Source organism: Heterobasidion irregulare (assembly GCF_000320585.1).
Source record: "Heterobasidion irregulare TC 32-1 unplaced genomic scaffold scaffold_02, whole genome shotgun sequence".
NCBI lineage: Eukaryota > Fungi > Basidiomycota > Agaricomycetes > Russulales > Bondarzewiaceae > Heterobasidion > Heterobasidion irregulare.
Genome location: NW_009258198.1, coordinates 1,536,468 through 1,553,761, shown reverse-complemented (window position 1 = coordinate 1,553,761; position 17,294 = coordinate 1,536,468). Strand labels below are relative to the sequence as shown.

Below are 17,294 nucleotides of genomic sequence, written 5' to 3'. Positions count from 1 at the left end.
ATAGCAATAAATGGCTGAAGAACAGGCCCTGGCAGAGGAGGCTGTACAGGTTATTATTGCCAAATATGAGGCTAAAAAAGCCGAGGCAATGCAGGCTGCTACTACATATCGGTTGGCTGAAGAAAATCATCAGTGGCATTGGAAGGCCTTGGTGGAGGCCATATTCAATGGGTCACTTGATCCTAAACAGGGTAATTGTCAGCTGGCCAAGCTGGAGTCAGAGTTTACCTTTCCTAATCCTCTCTTCCTTTGCTCCCCTTTTCCTTCTGCCACTGTGTCCTTCTCTTGTCCCAATCTATCCACTGACTCCTCTTATCCTGACCCATCTGCCAATGATTTGGAGCTTGTATCCGTAAACAATGCCCTGGACCAAATGAGCATGGGCCTGGTCGCCACCACTGCCCTGACCAATGTGAAGGGTAAGCAATTGGCTGCTGCCATTGTCATCGAGTTCGCATTGATAAGCATTCACCCATGCTAGGGTCCGAGGAAGGTATTCGGGAAGCCTTGAGAAAATACCAAACAGTGCTAGACAAAGTACCAAAGACACCAACTATTACTAAACATGGTCGGTCCTCATCTAACCAACCATAACCCACCGAAGAATGTTCAGCAGCACTTTGTCAGTTCACCCATACTTCACATACTTACCATGACTGCATAGGAGTGTTACAATAAGTGTTTATAAAATTGGAGCCAGTATTTCATGTCAGCCAATGTCCTCTGTGAGTTGGTCGGTCCTTATTACTTATCTTTCCGGCTTCCACATGGTCGGTCAAATGCAATCTTGCACCATTACCTGGCCATCCTGGTCATACATTACATTTTCTTTATTTTCATTGGCTTGCCAATGCTTGTTCCTGCTACCTACACTTGAGCAATGGATCCCAAATGTTTGGGATTTTGCCATCGCTGATTAACTTTTACCTTATCACCTTTGGAACCCATATAGACATCTCACCTACCTTCTTATCTTCTTTGATCACTAGGGCTTGGCACCTATTTGACATCTACTCTCATTTTGTGTTTGATATTTTACTTAGGGGTACTGTTTACTATAAAACCCTACATACAACTCTGGAATAAACCAGCTTTTGCATCCCACAGTTTAGAGCTCATTCATACTCATCTCAACTATCGAAATCGTTTTTGTTGACTCCCAAAAACTTGTTATCCTTGTCATTTGGCCTTGTTTGCATTTATACTTGTCTCTTTGCTTATACCCCTTGTCTTCCCTTGTATATTATCAGAGTCCCGTGTGGCTCTGAAAGCACATAGTTGTTGGTCACAACACTACCTTTTTGTCACCAATTGCCTCCCTGACCTAACTCAACCAACCAAATGTTTGGTTGGTGTTCAGTGCAGTACTAAAACCATTTGGGCACTTTAATCTCACCCCCCTCATTACTCTTTAGTGCGCCCTCACTTTCTCAAGTCCTAATTAACAATTCCTTATATATTAGATACTAGATCCAGCACCCCCCTTGCATTAGAGGTTGTTTTGGTGTTGTGCTTGGCACTTAGAGCCACCTCTAGCATATCAGTGTGTCAACTGACACTGACTGCTAGATGTGTCGTGCTTCCTCTAGGTCCTGGCACAGGCTGAATGTTGTCTGTTTGGCCTCTCGTGGAGTAAAATGGAGCTGGTAAGTTGCTGCAGGATCCTCCGGGCTTGTTGCTGAATAATGTCCTCATAAGTTCCCTCCCTCTTGCCACCTTTTGTTACTTGCTGACCCTTCTTTCTTCTAGGCCAAATATATGTGCCATTAGTGTGCCACTAAGTTTACAACTATAGCTTTTTGGTGCTACATGAGGGCTAGCCAAGTTTCTTGTATGAAGTGCTCTAAGAAGCATAAAGGCTGTAGCTTCTAGCCCAGGTGGATGCTGAAGGACAAAGGGAAGTCAAAGGGAAAAGGAAAGTTAAAAGTGAAAGTGGCAAAAAAGTTGGGGGAGCCAGAACCATTGTGCCTAACTAAGAAGTATAAGGTTGAGGTACTCATCCCCAAATAATCTGTCAGCAAAAGTATCATATAGACCAAATGTGAGTAATTAGTTGGTTATTGCTGGGCTGTGAGCTTATCATATTGTCTAGATGTTTGGGTTTGGAAACCCATCCAGCATTTCCCAACCACCACCCATACTATCCTAGCCCCTTCCCATCCCTGTTCCTCTGCTGTCCCTACCCTGCCTGACTCCTCTCACCTATCTTTTGTCATCGTGCAAGGCATTGCATCAGAGCTTTGGTACCACATTACTATGGCCAAAGGTATGTGTGCCTCACTAGTACATTCGATCGTAATGTGGCAGGGTGAGTTGGAGGTTCTTGAGGCATGTTTGGGTGGATCGGCAGTTTTGGATGTGGTGTTGGTGGAAGACTCATTGGATGCCAAGGATTTGGGAATGTTGGTGTTGGGCAACTTTGTTCCCAATGTATAAAGTAGTTTTAAGGTGTCTGTAGTATAGTAAAATGTAAAATAACAGTGAAAGGACTGTCCTGAGATGAATGAGACATTTGGCAAAGACTAGAGGTGTCGTTTGGGAAATCAGTTGGTGAAATGACTGTGAATGTACTTGTAAGCAAAGCATTTGGCAAAAATGAAGAAAATAAATTGAAATATTAGGGGAAGCCTCAGTATGTCATCACAGGCATAAAACCCTATGGTTTTGTATAAATCAAAAGAAGTCTTCAATGCAGCTTGGTACTTGAATGAGTGATAGGGAAAATGAGTGCCAACTATTTGGTCGGCAATCAGTTGGTGGCAAAAGTACTAAGAGATGTGGAAATGATTGGGTGTCAGTCCATGTCTATGACAAATAAACGAAGATAAGGAATGGGTATATCTGTGAATCCTCCTCCCTACTAAAATTGTGACTGTCCCCAGTCACTGACCAAAGAGAGCAAAGGGTAGAAGGGTGGGATCTAGTTAGAGGTTGCTGAAGCCACATTATTGTCTTTTGCCGATTGGACTAAGCTAGTGTCAGTATCTTTATTAGCACTATTGTCTTCGGCATCATCATTGATCAATTGGGAATCTTCCATAGCCCAAAGGCATTCCTGCAAGATGTCGAAGAGAGCTTCAAGGTCGGTGAGCTTCAGAGACCTACAAGCAAATAAGGAATAACACGGAATGCTGCAACTGGCTGATCAAAGACCAATCCATCGAGTTCGGCCAAAATATACACTCCTCTCCAATTCCTAGAAATTACTAGCAAAGGACCTAAATACCATAGATGCATCTTCCAATTGAGCACCTTTTCTATGGCTGTGTTGTGCATCAGGACAAGTGAGCATCAGTGAAAATTGAAGTTGTGAAGGATGGCCGAATGCTACTGTTTGAATTGTATGGTGGCCTAGACACGGGCGCCAACTACCAAGCTGCAAAGGTAGGCAAGGTCCAATTAGCATTTTTGCAAAGTGATGGCACATCAAGCAATGATGTTGATGGTGCTGAGAGTCATGGTTGGTAGTAGTAGAAGATAGGTGGCTTCAGCAATGTCAAGGGGAAGGAGAAGATGGGTGCTGGTAGCTGCAAAATATAGGGAACAACCCATTTGGTGCTGAACAGTAATACAATCAGCCCAGAATACAAAATAAGCAGCACAATTCCACTTGGCCTAGTCTCCATCAACAGCCTTGAACAGAGCCTGCCAAATATCGAAGTAAGGTTGTTTGGCAATGCCATTTATATGGGAATTGTAGCTGGAAATGCAAATGTGCCAAACATGGTACTTCTTTGCTAGCTGGTTGAGTGCTTTGACAAATGCTAGCCCATTATTAAAGACTATCTCTACCAGTGTTCCCCATCGGCATAGGATATCCTCAAAGATCCAGCTAAGCTTGTTTCACATTGTAGCATCTGGAATTTGGGGTAGTGTGATACCACACAGTGGCCTTGAATGAGATACTTAAAACCACTGGCAGTTGGTATGTGCATAGTTTCCATATACATTTTTGTGAAGAGTGGTGTAGGCGTTGCGACAGTTGGGGGAATGAGGATGTTGCGAGTTTGGTGAATCTGGCAAAGGTGACATGTCCAAACAAACCAGGAAATATCTCGCCTCATATACGGCCACCAAAAGTGTTTGGCAATCAAGGCAGTTGTGGTATAGAAACTCTTGTGAGCAACATTGTCGTGGGCGGCAGTGAGAATTGTGATCTAACTAGAGGGGGCTGCAACCATCTTGTGTCGACTATGTGAGTCTTTTATCCATAGCTTGTCGGCTGCAATGAAGAACTCAGTGCAATATTGCAGGAAAGTCGCATATTCAGAGTCGGAAAGAGAAGGGGGCCAAACCAATGTTCAGTGCCAGTCATAGACCAACCATAGGCATTCTTTGGCTTCCAAAGCTTTCTACAATCTTAGGATATCTGAATTGTCAATGGTTGGGCCTTCATCATTAGAGTTAGCATTGGTTGGGAGGTCGCCTATGAGTGAGAAGGTAAAGATGGCGGTTGTCGAGGTTGAGTTGGTGGTGGGGAATATGTTGTTGATCTGATGGAGGAAGCCATAGAGATTGTCAATCTAGTCATCAAAGTTGTCTTTAGGTTTGGGTCAATTAGTGGGTTGTGGTAGTTATCGGGAGAGACCATCAGGGCTGTGAGAGATGCCAGGGACATGGAAAAGTGTGAAATAGAAGGTGAGGATAGAGATGATTTACCAATTGATGCTGGCGCTGGGTTCAAGATCTGGATTAGTGAGCATGCCCTTGATATAGTGTGTGTCTACTTCAACTATCAGGTTCCAAACACTAATGAGGTACATTTTGAGTGATTGGAGGGCATGAAGAGGCCATAGAGTTTGAGCTTAGGTTGGGAGAATCACAATTTGCAGTCATTTAGGGTGATGGAGCTGAATCGGGCATAGTACCAAACCCATGAATTGTTAAGTGCGCACTGACAGAGATGGAAGCCAACCGCAATTTGTGAGGTATTGATGGTAAGGATGACATTGGCTGCCAACCCATAGTCGATCAGTCAAAAGGCTGGCAATTCAAGAAGTGCTGACTGGAGGTCATCCTGGGCCACTATCTAGTCTGGGCCAAACACAAATGGAAAATCTTTGCATGTTAACATAGTCAGTACATATGCCCTGTATGCAAAATTCCAAATAAAGATCCAAACAACCCTGATCATTCCCAAAAATGCCCAAACATCGGAGAGATCCCTGCACGGTCCTCACTTCATAATCAATTTTACCCTAGACTTGTTGGGAAACCTTCCTTTATATATGCAGCAATGACCTACGACTGTGATTTTGGCTGCACAGAGTGTTGCCTTGTGTTCTGAAAATGTTCCTCCACTATACTTCATCTGCTGAACCACCTGATTGAGGCCTTGAAAGTGCTCCCATACAAACCATCATATGCTGGGGTTGTCAGCATCTGGAAAAACACCCCCTTGTATTAGCTGCAGATTATATCTAATAGTGTCTAAAAGTATCTAAAAGTGTTAATAGTATCTAAAAGTGTCTAATTTCCTAATTGGGAGCAACACATTGTGAGCATTGGATTGGTTTCTAATTTCATGATATTAGCACTAATTCTATACTAAGAAGTCTTTGGTTATCAGTAGGAAATAGTAAGTACTACTGCTCTATCAGTGAGAAGGTAAAGATGTGGCACATTCTATACTATTTCAGCATATTACTCTCCTTCATATATGCCTATACCATGATCTTGTAGCTCTTTTGCTGACTTTCCAGCTGCTTTTATAAGGGATATAGAAAGAGAGAAATGTGCATTGATGCCCCCAGTCACTTTGTTGGCAGCTTGGCAGCTGCCACAAGAGGCTATGAAGACCTAGGTACCTTGGCCTTGCACATAAGATCATTAAAGTTGTCATTGTTAGCCAATGCCTGCTACTGGTCATTATAGGACACAACATGTGGGTTAGACTTAGGGATATGCTATATGCAGCCTTGTAGACCTTGTCTATTAGTATAGTGGTTAATACTGTCTTATGCAGCACACAATCATCATCACTATTGATATTATAATTTTTTAGCACTATTTATATTGTTTATTGCCTTGTTATACAGAAGATGTTCAAACTTGGTGTTTTCCTCTAGCTATTAGGCTGTGGAAAAGACAGTCATATTAGTATGTGGTGCCAGAATGATATATTTGCCTGCCATATAGGAAATATATGCATTAAGCATATTAAGATCACCTCCAACAATCTTGTGCTTATTTATATATAGGCATGCCATATATATATACTCTTGTCCCTACCCTTTACCTCACTAGTGGCTATTTGGAAAACCCCTCTCTCTTTATTAGATCTTGATTATTCATAATCATGTTTTTGATCAAATTTGCAAATAAAGGTAGTATTGTCTATATTAGTAGAGTCCCATTGAATATTACACTCAATCATAGTTTTACACATTCTCAGTCCAAATTGTGTAAGTGCCATAATTTATTTTTATCCTATATAAAGTGTATTATTGATTTTCCATTGGTTTATTATCTTCTTAGCTGGTGTTTAAACTAAATCCTGAAAGACCTGACTTTTTAGGTATTCATTGACCTATTTATTTATAAGATAGAGAAAAGATAAATGTTGAATAAAATCAGAGATGTTGAGGTTGCCTATATTATGTCTACTTATTTAGATTGCCAAGTTTATATCTTAGACCTTGTGGCTTAGTGGCTTAGAGCATCTGTCCCGAGTGCTTGCATACATGAGGTTATTGGTTCAACTCTGGCAGAAGGCAAGTTTGTTATAAGGTATATTCTGTGTTTAGGTATTGAACTAGTGCTCTAATAGACATGACTCTATAAGAAGGCTATGAGAACTATGATGCTTGATTTATTATGATTTTTCCGAAATTTCAAGTTATAATGAATCCTAATAATTCCTAATTTAGGAAAATTATGTCTAATTAGAACAGGTTTAAAGGGGGAGTAAGCTAAAAATGTCTAATCCTAATCATTCTTAATTATGCATAAATAGAACTAATTAGAGCTTAATACAAAGGGGTGGTTTTCCAGATGAGGATGTGCTCCGAAGCTGCTGTTCAGAAGTTCATATCAGGTTGGTAGGCCCGGAATTGGGACATTGTCAATAAAAGGAATGGTAGTGTCTGGGATCTCTGGCTGGAGGATGTGGGTAATGTCGTCATGGAAGATCAGGACCAAATTTGTCCATCCTATAGGCAGAGTGACAAGTTGGTGGGCACTAAACAGGGTCTGGAATGTAGTAAAGTTGCAAGATAATTCAGTGAGCCCTTGTTTGTCATATCCAACATAGAGATCCAGAATGCCACCACAAGCGCAAGCTGCAAACTATTCAGTGATCTGATCGGTATATGGGGGCATACTTGAATGCTAGATGGTAACTGCATCCAGAGGTTTGAGGCTGTGAACAATTCAGAGTTTGGTGCCAGTGAAGGTGTTATTTGTCTTTTTGATGACCATAAATTAGCACGATCAGTGAGAAGAATTCGACGGCTCATAGACTCTAGCGGCAATCTGGGTTTTGATAAGCCAGCACACTTTATCATAAATGCCTAGTGGAATCAGAATATTGTGTTGAACCTAGGGCTTGTGTTCGACCACTGGCATATTGACTGGAGGAAAGAAGTCTTTGCAGAAACGTCCACATTCTCAATTGTCCCAGGCAAATCCCATCTCTTGTAGACACATAAAATGGTGCATGAGCTGTTATTTGGCCAGCCAAAGGAAGTCATCTGAGTGAACTTTGTCGATGAGGTCACATTGTTTGGCTATATATCTACTGGTCAGCATGAAGGGTGGGGGGTTTGGTATCAGCTTTAGAAGAGTAGTGAGAGGATTACCAAAGATGTTCCAAATGATTCAGAACTTTTTGGGGAGGTCAGCCAAGACCAGTCATGTTTTCTATATGACTGGTTTATACTTGTGCTTGGCAGTGAAGATGGCAACCTGGTTGGTGATATTAGTAGAATGGAAAGATTCAGGGATAACTGAGGAAAATAAGGACAACATATCAGAATCAGGATTATTTTTGAGATGATTTTTGGGCCCCAAATTAGAGGCCATAATGTACTTGAGACAAAAATCACAACAAGAGGGAAATGGAAAATAAAAATCTGAGGATGCTTCAATAAGTAGGAAATTGGGGGTATCATGATCGGTAGAAATGATCAGTGCAACTTCTTCTTGATCCTAGATCAATTTATTGAATCACAAAAACCCACTTGTCTTCGGTGCAGAACTTGAGGGAGCCCTTACCGGATTGTCAAAATGGTGGCTTGTTGTTCTATGTTTGGGTTGCTGATGGTGATCATCTGGTCTTTGTTTGAATAATTTTTAATGATACTTTTGGTAAGGATGTCGAAAGGCCAACTGAGGAGAATATTATAGGCTGGGTTCCTGATAATGTGGACTTATAGGTACAGGGTAATGTCACCAATGAGGAATAGAAGATTGCATGCCAGGCCCAAGGATCGGTCAATTTTACCATTCGCCGACTGCATATTAAGGACAATTTCAGGATCATAGATGAGCGCTAGTTTGTTACAAATGCCTTCTGACATGGCGATGACTTGTGAACCCAGATCCCAGGCTATAGATTCTTCAGATATATTCCATATGTATTAGGGATGATGATTGCACCAGATAGAGGTGTTTCTGGCTAGTGCAGGACATTGACAAAGGAGAAGACAGTCGGTTGAGTTAGTGGTTCAAGATCATCGATGGTGTAAGGTAGATTGGCATCTTGGTAGAAGGTCTGAACATTGCTGGCGTCTTTGGTAGGTGATCAGCATGCCAACGTGGACTTTGGCGGAGAGAGAGAGTAGTTTGTGCTAGGTGAGCATCACCTGAGTGGCCATCATCCTGTTGTAGACCTCAGCTACTACCTTCTCATCGTAGATCGGCACCATAGTCTTGTAGGCTGGAGCTGTTGTTTGTGGCCATTCTAGTTGGTGTAGCATTCATGCCACATGGGTGCCACCTTTGGGACTCATTGATTACTCGCCTCTACAGCTGGAAGCGGCCCTACAGCCGTTCCCAGAGCAGGTATATTGCTTTCTTTCTCCATTTGGACTGTCTCACCTTGTTTTCACCTTGTCTCACCTTGTTTCAGTTGTTTCACCGGGTTAGCCGGCTGAGGCGGTCCTGTGTGATGTTATTGACACTCCGGACCGACCTCCAGGTGGAGCTTTTGACCGCTTTGTAAGATGTTTCACCTGTAATGGCCCGTTGATGTCATACCTTCCTATTTCGTTTCTTATTGTTCTGTGTAGCTTAAATACCCATGGTCCGAGGGTAATTCTTTCCTCAGACTCTTACCCTTTGGACCACAGGTGCGCTCCCCTCTGTTCTTTGTATCTACTCAGACTCTTACCCTCTGGACCACAGTCCTGTTGTTATAGAGCTTCTTTTTGGCACTCTCTCTGTGCCAGTCGCTTCGTTGTCACTGCGCTCAACAGGTTATGGGCCCTGCGCTCTAGCGACTTTGCTCTACATCGTTTTATCCACACTTTCTGGTCTCCCATCTGCTGTGCCACTCCTTTCTGGCCACACCCCATTGCTGCCACATCTTCCCCATTGCCTTCCCTGCCTTTCCCATCGTCCCACATCGCTTCCAACACCTTTCCCTCCTTGTGCCACTCATGCCACACCATGTCTGACCCCTCATTCGCTCTCCCTTCTGTCTCCCCTCTCAATAATCGCAACTATCCTTCCTGGTCTAAGGAGATCAAGGCCTGGCTTCGTCTCAAAGGCCTGTGGCTTCTGGTCTCTGGTGATGAGACAGCCCCTGTTGGCACGAAGGAGAAGCCTGCTGACCCAAAAGAGGTGGCAGAGTGGAAGAGGAATGCTCAGAAGGCTGCTGGTGCGCTCTTACTTTCAATTGAGGAGCAGTTCAGAGGCGTCTTGGATGGCATTGAGGACGACCCCATTGCCATTTGGACCAAACTGGAGGAGCAGTTCAACAAGAAGTCTGCTGGATCGCGTTTCAACGCAATGGAGGACCTCTTCTCGATCAAGAAGCGCAACGATGAGTCCCTCCAGTCCCTCATTCATCGTGTCGACGAGTCTATGCGCGTCTTGAAGAACCTCCGCGACTCTGGCTTTGATCTCAAGAAGCAGGACGAGGAGCTCACTTGCATGGCCCTCTTGTGGTCTCTTCCCTCCGAGTTTGACACCTTCCGCTCCTCCCTCAGTCTCATGGACGTCTTGTCTCGCTCCAAGCTCGAGGACGCGTTCAGGCGCGAGGATTTGAATCGTGCGCGTCGTTCGGATCCCACAGACTCTGCACAGGCCCTTGTGGCATCCTTTCCTTCGTCCTCCACCTCTTCCTCCACCTCCTACAGACGTTCTAGGCCACCCAGGAAGCAGTACAAGTGCGACTTCTGTGGTGCCACTGGCCACACTGATGACAGGTGCTTCAAGAGGATCAATGAGGAGCTGAAGAAGTCCAAGCCACAGCAGGCCCACTCGGTTCGGGCCCCTGAAGCCTCTGGTCCCATGCAGTTTGCAGGCAATGCAAGTTTTCGTTCCCCTGCTCCATCCCCTTCGTCCACAGTCCCCTCACTCGTCACTGACCTCGATTGGAATGCGGACACAGGTGCGACCTCTCATATGACGCCCCATCGCCACTGGCTTCGCAACTATCGTCCCTTTGTCGTCCCTATTCGTCTTGCAGACTCGTCTGTCATCTATTCTGCTGGTGTTGGGACTGTGGTGTTCAATCCGGTCGTTGGAGGCAAGAGGGCGCAGTCTGTGGAGTTCTCAAACGTCCTGCATGTCCCTGATCTCGGTTGTAATCTCCTGTCTGTGCTGTATTTGACTCAGCACAAGCACTTCTCTGTGCTAATAGAAGGATCTTCGATGCATTTCTCCCGGGATGGTGCAGTGTGGTTCATGGCGATTGTTCCTAATGGTTCCAACAACGCATATCTTCAAGGCACCACATCCACCGTTGTTTTGCAGTCTGCTGGTGCCGCTTCCACTCTCCCTCTTGACTTGTCCCTGTGGCATCGTCGTCTCTGCCACCACCACCATGTTGGAGTGCAGAAGATGGTGAAGGAACAACTCGTTACTGGTCTACAGCTCGATTCGGACATGCAGCCTGACTCTGTGTGCGAACCCTGTCTCTCTGGCAAGATGCACGCTCACCCCTTCCCCTCCACTGGCTCTGTGACTTCCAAACCGCTTGAACTCGTCCACTCTGATCTCCACGGTCCTCTCCCTGTTGCCACTCACTCTGGAATGCGCTACTGGATTACCTTCATTGATGAGTTCACCAAGCTCAAGGTGGTCTAAGTCCTGCGCTTGAAGAGCGACGCGTTTGAGGCTTTCAAGCGCTACAAGGCCTATGTGGAGAACCTGACTGGAGAGCGCATTTTGGCTTTGCAGGATGACAAGGGAGGAGAGTACATGTCCAATGTCTGGGACTTGTTTTGTTTGGAGCATGGGATCGCTAGGAGGCACACGGCGCGCAATCGGCCACAGCAGAATGGCGTGGCAGAGCGTGCCAATCGCACTATTATGGAGGCCCCCACTGCTATGCTCTCTGAATCGCATTTGCCACTTGTTTTCTGGGGCGAGGCTCTGGCCGCTTATGTGCACGTCTGGAATCGACTCTGGACGTCCACCCTGAAGGGCAAGACGCCATTTGAGATGGTCCATGGGAAGAAGCCGGACGTTTCGCACTTGCGGGTCTGGGGCTGCTTGGCTTATGTGCATGTGCCACCCCTCCTCCTTCGTCTCTGTTCAGTCTTTGGGATGCAGATGTGGATCCGGTGGCGGTTCTGGGGGGGGGGAAGCAGATGCTCCTCCTCATGCTGGTCACCTCGAAGACGCTCCCATCGATCAGGATCATCCTGTGGCAGACCCAGAACCTCCTTCACCTCTTGCTCCTGTCGTTGTCCCTCCTGATGCTCCCCCTCCTGTCATTCCAGCGCCACCTCCTGCTCTTAGAACACGCTCTAGGAATCGCTCTGCCACCCCTGAACCAGGTCCATCTGTTACTCGACGCTCCACTTGTACTCGTCGCACTCCTGGGGAATGGTGGAAGGTTAGGACGCTGCCTGGAGACAATGATGCTCATTCGGACACTGCTGAGGACGTCCTTGACGCTTCTGGAGAGGCAGAGATGGAACCCATTGTTGAGGATGCATTTCTGGCTGAAGTCGAGCGTGCCCTGTTCACCTCTGGTGTTGAAAAGGCTAAGCCCTCGACGTATCGTCAGGCAATGAAGCGCCCTGATGCCGATCAGTGGCAGAAGGCAGCAGAGGAAGAGATGGAGGCTCATGCTCGGAATCGCACCTGGGACATTGTTTCACTCCCTGAGGGCTGCAAGGCGATCAGCTCTCGTTGGGTTTTCAAGGTGAAGCACAACACGGATGGCTCTGTCGAGCGCTACAAGGCTCGTCTCGTCGCCAAGGGCTTCAGTCAGCGCCCTGGGTTTGATTACTTCGAGACATTCGCCCCCACAGCCAAGTTTGCAGCCATTCGCGCCATCCTTGCTCTCTCTGCCCTCGAGGACTTTCACCTGCGCTCTGTCGACATCTCCCATGCGTTCATCAATGGCGATCTGGACACTGTGGTGTACATGGAGCAGCCTGAAGGATTTGAGCAGGGAGGTCCTGAGATGGTCTGCCGCTTGATGAAGGGCTTGTATGGGTTGAAGCAGGCGAGTCGGCTGTGGTACAAGAAGCTCAAGGCGGTATTGGAGCGCATGGGATTCAAGGCGATCTACTCTGACAACAGCATCTATGTCTACACCAAGGATCAGGTCAAGGTCATTCTGCCTGTCTTTGTGGATGACTGCACTTTTGCGTCGAATTCCTTGTCCCTGCTCGATGATCTTGTCGTTGAGCTCTCTAGGTCGTTCAAGCTTCGCGATTTGGGGCCCACTACCGCTCTTCTTGGGATAGAGATTGCCAGGGATCGCCCTAATCGTCGCCTGATGCTCTCCCAGTGCCAGTACATCCTAGACATGCTGGAGCGTTACGGACAGGCCGACTCGACCCCTGTGAAGACTCCCATGGTCCCTGGCACCAATCTCTCTGTCTCCATGGCTCCTGTATCGACTGAGGACAAAGAGTACATGAAGAAGGTTCCCTACATCTCTGCTGTCGGTTCCCTTCTGTTCCTTGCACTCGCCACTCGTCCTGACATCGCCCACACGGTCTCTGTCCTATGCCGTTTCAACTCGAATCCTGGGATTGCGCACTGGAAGGCTGTGAAGCATCTGTTTCGCTATCTGAGAGGCACCCTGGATTATCGACTTGTCTATGGTCCCACCGACTCCAAGGAGCTCTTTACCTCGTTCTGTGATGCTGATCATGCAGGCAACCCAGACAACGGACGGTCCACGAGTGGATATGTGTTGCGCATTGGCTCTGGAGCGATCAGCTGGAGCTCTAAGCTTCAGGGACTCGTTGCACAGTCGACTACAGAGGCAGAATTCATTGCTGCCATTGATGCGGGCCGGGAGATTGTCTGGATGCGCAATTTGCTGACTGAACTTGGCTATTTTCTGTCTGAGCCATCAATTCTCCGTGTCAATAACCAGTCGGCTGTTGCAGTTAGCAAGAATCCAGAGCACCATGGGCGCATGAAGCATCTCGATCTTCGATTCTTTTGGCTCAGGGACCAGGTAGAGGCTGGTGTGATTGCGCCAGCCTACGTTCCTACTGCGGACAACGCTGCAGACATCCTGACGAAGGCTGTTCCACCTGAGAAGGTGAAGATTTGCTGCGGCCTGATGGGACTAGAGGATCTGCCGCATTAGGAGGGTGTTTTGGACGCTGTAGAGGCGTGCAATCAGGAGGGTGTGTTGTTTTTGGCCGTTCTGGTTGATGTGGCATGGATGCCACATGGGTGCCCCCATTGGGACTCATTGATTACTCGCCTCTACAGCTGGGAGCGGCCCTACAGCCGCTCCCAGAGCGGGTATATTGCTTTCTTTCTCCATTTGGACTGTCTCACCTTGTTTTCACCTTGTCGCACCTTGTTTCAGTTGTTTCACCGGGTTAGCCGGCTGAGGCGGTCCGGTGTGATGTCATTGACACTCCGGACCGAGCTCCAGATGGAGCTTTTGACCGCTTTGTAAGATGTTTCACATGTAATGACCCGTTGATGTCATACCTTCCTATTTCGTTTCTTATTGTTCTGTGTAGCTTAAATACCCGTGGTCCGAGGGCGATTCTTTCCTCAGACTCTTACCCTCTGGACCACAGGTGCGCTCCCCTCTGTTCTTTGTATCTACTCAGACTCTTACCCTCTGGACCACAGTCCTGTCGTTATAGAGCTTCTTTTTGGCACTCTCTCTGTGCCAGTCGCTTCATTGTCACTGCGTTCAACATCCAGTGCGCAATCCCAGAATTCGAGTTGAAACGGCATAGGACAGAGACCGTATGGGCGATGTCAGGACGAGTGGCGAGTGCAAGGAACAGAAGGGAACCGACAGCAGAGATGTAGGGAACCTTCTTCATGTACTCTTTGTCCTCAGTCGATACAGGAGCCATGGAGACAGAGAGATTGGTGCCAGGGACCATGGGAGTCTTCACAGGGGTCGAGTCGGCCTGTCCGTAACGCTCCAGCATGTCTAGGATGTACTGGCACTGGGAGAGCATCAGGCGACGATTAGGGCGATCCCTGGCAATCTCTATCCCAAGAAGAGCGGTAGTGGGCCCCAAATCGCGAAGCTTGAACGACCTAGAGAGCTCAACGACAAGATCATCGAGCAGGGACAAGGAATTCGACGCAAAAGTGCAGTCATCCACAAAGACAGGCAGAATGACCTTGACCTGATCCTTGGTGTAGACATAGATGCTGTTGTCAGAGTAGATCGCCTTGAATCCCATGCGCTCCAATACCGCCTTGAGCTTCTTGTACCACAGCCGACTCGCCTGCTTCAACCCATACAAGCCCTTCATCAAGCGGCAGACCATCTCAGGACCTCCCTGCTCAAATCCTTCAGGCTGCTCCATGTACACCACAGTGTCCAGATCGCCATTGATGAACGCATGGGAGATGTCGACAGAGCGCAGGTGAAAGTCCTCGAGGGCAGAGAGAGCAAGGATGGCGCGAATGGCTGCAAACTTGGCTGTGGGGGCGAATGTCTCGAAGTAATCAAACCCAGGGCGCTGACTGAAGCCCTTGGCGACGAGACGAGCCTTGTAGCGCTCGACAGAGCCATCCGTGTTGTGCTTCACCTTGAAAACCCAACGAGAGCCGATCGCCTTGCAGCCCTCAGGGAGTGAAACAATGTCCCAGGTGCGATTCCGAGCATGAGCCTCCATCTCTTCCTCTGCCGCCTTCTGCCACTGATCTGCATCAGGGCGCTTCATTGCCTGACGATATGTCGAGGGCTCAGCCTTTTCAGCACCAGAGGTGAATAGGGCACGCTCGACTTCAGCCAGAAATGCGTCCTCAACAATGGGTTCCATCTCTGCCTCTCCAGAAGCATTAGGGGCGTCCTCAGGAGTGTCCGAATGAGCATCATTGTCTGCAGACAGTGTCCTAACCTTCCACCATTCCCCAGGAGCGCGACGAGTACGAGTGGAGCGTCGAGTAACAGATGGGCCTGGTTCAGGGGTAGCAGAGCGATTCCTGGAGCGCGTTCTAAGAGCAGGAGGTGGCGCTGGAATGACAGGAGGGGGAGCATCAGGAGGGACAATGGCAGGAGCAAGAGGTGGAGGAGGTGCTGGGTCTGCCACAGGATGATCCTGATCGATGGGAGCATCTTCGAGATGACCAGCAGGAGGAGGAGCATCTGCTTCCCCCCCCAGAACCGGCACCGGATCCATATCTGCATCCCAAAGACTGAACAGAGACGAAGGAGGAGGGGTGGCAGACTGGGTGTTAGCATCAAAGTTGCGAGTCCCAGGAAAGAATCGCTCATCAAAGTCTGCCCTTTCCGAAATGATGACCTTCCGAGTCGCAGGATTGTAGAACTTCCATGCCTTATAGCCCTCAGGATACCCAATAAACACGCACTTCTCCATATGCGATCCAAATCCATCCCTTTTGTCCCTCTGCACATGCACATAAGCCAGGCAGCCCCAGACCCGCAAGTGCGAAACGTCCGGCTTCTTCCCATGAACCATCTCAAATGGCGTCTTGCCCTTCAGTGTAGATGTCCAGAGTCGATTCCAGACGTGCACATAAGCGGCCAGAGCCTCGCCCCAGAAAACAAGCGGCAAATGCGATTCAGAGAGCATAGCAGTGAGGGCCTCCATGATAGTGCGATTGGCACGCTCTGCCACGCCGTTCTGCTGTGGCCGATTGCGCGCCGTGTGCCTCCTAGCGATCCCATGCTCCAAACAAAACGAGTCCCAGGCATTGGACATGTACTCTCCTCCCTTGTCATCCTGCAAAGCCAAAATGCGCTGTCCAGTCAGGTTCTCCACATAGGCCTTGTAGCGCTTGAAAGCCTCAAACGCGTCGCTCTTCAAGCGCAGGACATAGACCACCTTGAGCTTGGTGAACTCATCAATGAAGGTGATCCAGTAGCGCATTCCAGAGTGAGTGGCAACAGGGAGAGGACCATGGAGATCAGAGTGGACGAGTTGAAGCGGTTTGGAGGTCACAGAGCCAGTGGAGGGGAAGGGGTGAGCGTGCATCTTGCCAGAGAGACAGGGCTCGCACACAGGGTCAGGCTGCACGTCCGAATCGAGTTGTAGGCCTGTAACGAGACGTTCCTTGACCATCCTCTGCACTCCAGCATGGTGGTGGTGGCAGAGACGACGATGCCACAAGGACAAGTCAAGAGGGAGAGTAGAAGCGGCACCAGCAGACTGCAAAACAACGGTGGATGTGGTCCCTTGAAGATATGCGTTGTTGGAACCATCAGGAACGATTGCCATGAACCACACTGCACCATCCCGGGAGAAATGCATCGAAGATCCTTCTATTAGCACAGAAAAGTGCTTGTGCTGAGTCAAATACAGCACAGACAGGAGATTACAACCGAGATCAGGGACATGCAGGACGTTTGAGAACTCCACAGACTGCGCCCTCTTGCCTCCAACGACCGGATTGAACACCACAGTCCCAACACCAGCAGAATAGATGACAGACGAGTCTGCAAGACGAATAGGGACGACAAAGGGACGATAGTTGCGAAGCCAGTGGCGATGGGGCGTCATATGAGAGGTCGCACCTGTGTCCGCATTCCAATCGAGGTCAGTGACGAGTGAGGGGGCTGTGGATGAAGGGGATGGAGCAGGGGAACGAAAACTTGCATTGCCTGCAAACTGCATGGGACCAGAGGCTTCAGGGGCCTGAACCGAGTGGGCCTGCTGTGGCTTGGACTTCTTCAGCTCCTCATTGATCCTCTTGAAGCACCTGTC

General features: G+C 47.9%; 5 protein-coding genes across 5 annotated transcripts; 3 read left to right on the top strand and 2 right to left on the bottom strand.

Annotated features, from left to right (window-relative positions):
* Positions 1 to 10: 10 nt before the first annotated feature.
* HETIRDRAFT_115196 (uncharacterized protein) lies at positions 11 to 2,436 on the top strand (the record flags this gene model as incomplete). The annotated part of the gene is made up of 7 exons (XM_009544156.1): positions 11 to 419; positions 482 to 568; positions 1,464 to 1,543; positions 1,590 to 1,646; positions 1,750 to 1,756; positions 2,093 to 2,266; positions 2,351 to 2,436. 7 exons carry the CDS (start codon positions 11 to 13, stop codon positions 2,434 to 2,436), a joined length of 900 nt encoding a protein of 299 aa, XP_009542451.1.
* Positions 2,437 to 3,878: 1,442 nt separating this feature from the next.
* On the top strand, positions 3,879 to 4,199 carry HETIRDRAFT_310231 (uncharacterized protein; the record flags this gene model as incomplete). The annotated part of the gene is made up of 1 exon (XM_009544155.1): positions 3,879 to 4,199. A coding segment is annotated over one exon (321 nt), but the record flags the coding sequence as incomplete, so codon positions are not given.
* A 3,466-nt stretch (positions 4,200 to 7,665) lies between these two features.
* On the bottom strand, positions 7,666 to 7,818 carry HETIRDRAFT_42970 (uncharacterized protein; the record flags this gene model as incomplete). Its single annotated transcript, XM_009543466.1, has 1 exon — positions 7,666 to 7,818. A coding segment is annotated over one exon (153 nt), but the record flags the coding sequence as incomplete, so codon positions are not given.
* A 551-nt stretch (positions 7,819 to 8,369) lies between these two features.
* Positions 8,370 to 8,543, bottom strand: HETIRDRAFT_43873 (uncharacterized protein; the record flags this gene model as incomplete). Its single annotated transcript, XM_009543498.1, has 1 exon — positions 8,370 to 8,543. A coding segment is annotated over one exon (174 nt), but the record flags the coding sequence as incomplete, so codon positions are not given.
* Positions 8,544 to 8,955: 412 nt separating this feature from the next.
* Positions 8,956 to 15,666, top strand: HETIRDRAFT_310985 (uncharacterized protein; the record flags this gene model as incomplete). Its single annotated transcript, XM_009544154.1, has 5 exons — positions 8,956 to 9,003; positions 9,071 to 9,159; positions 14,118 to 14,177; positions 14,233 to 14,306; positions 15,605 to 15,666. Coding segments are annotated over 5 exons (333 nt in total), but the record flags the coding sequence as incomplete, so codon positions are not given.
* Positions 15,667 to 17,294: the final 1,628 nt, after the last annotated feature.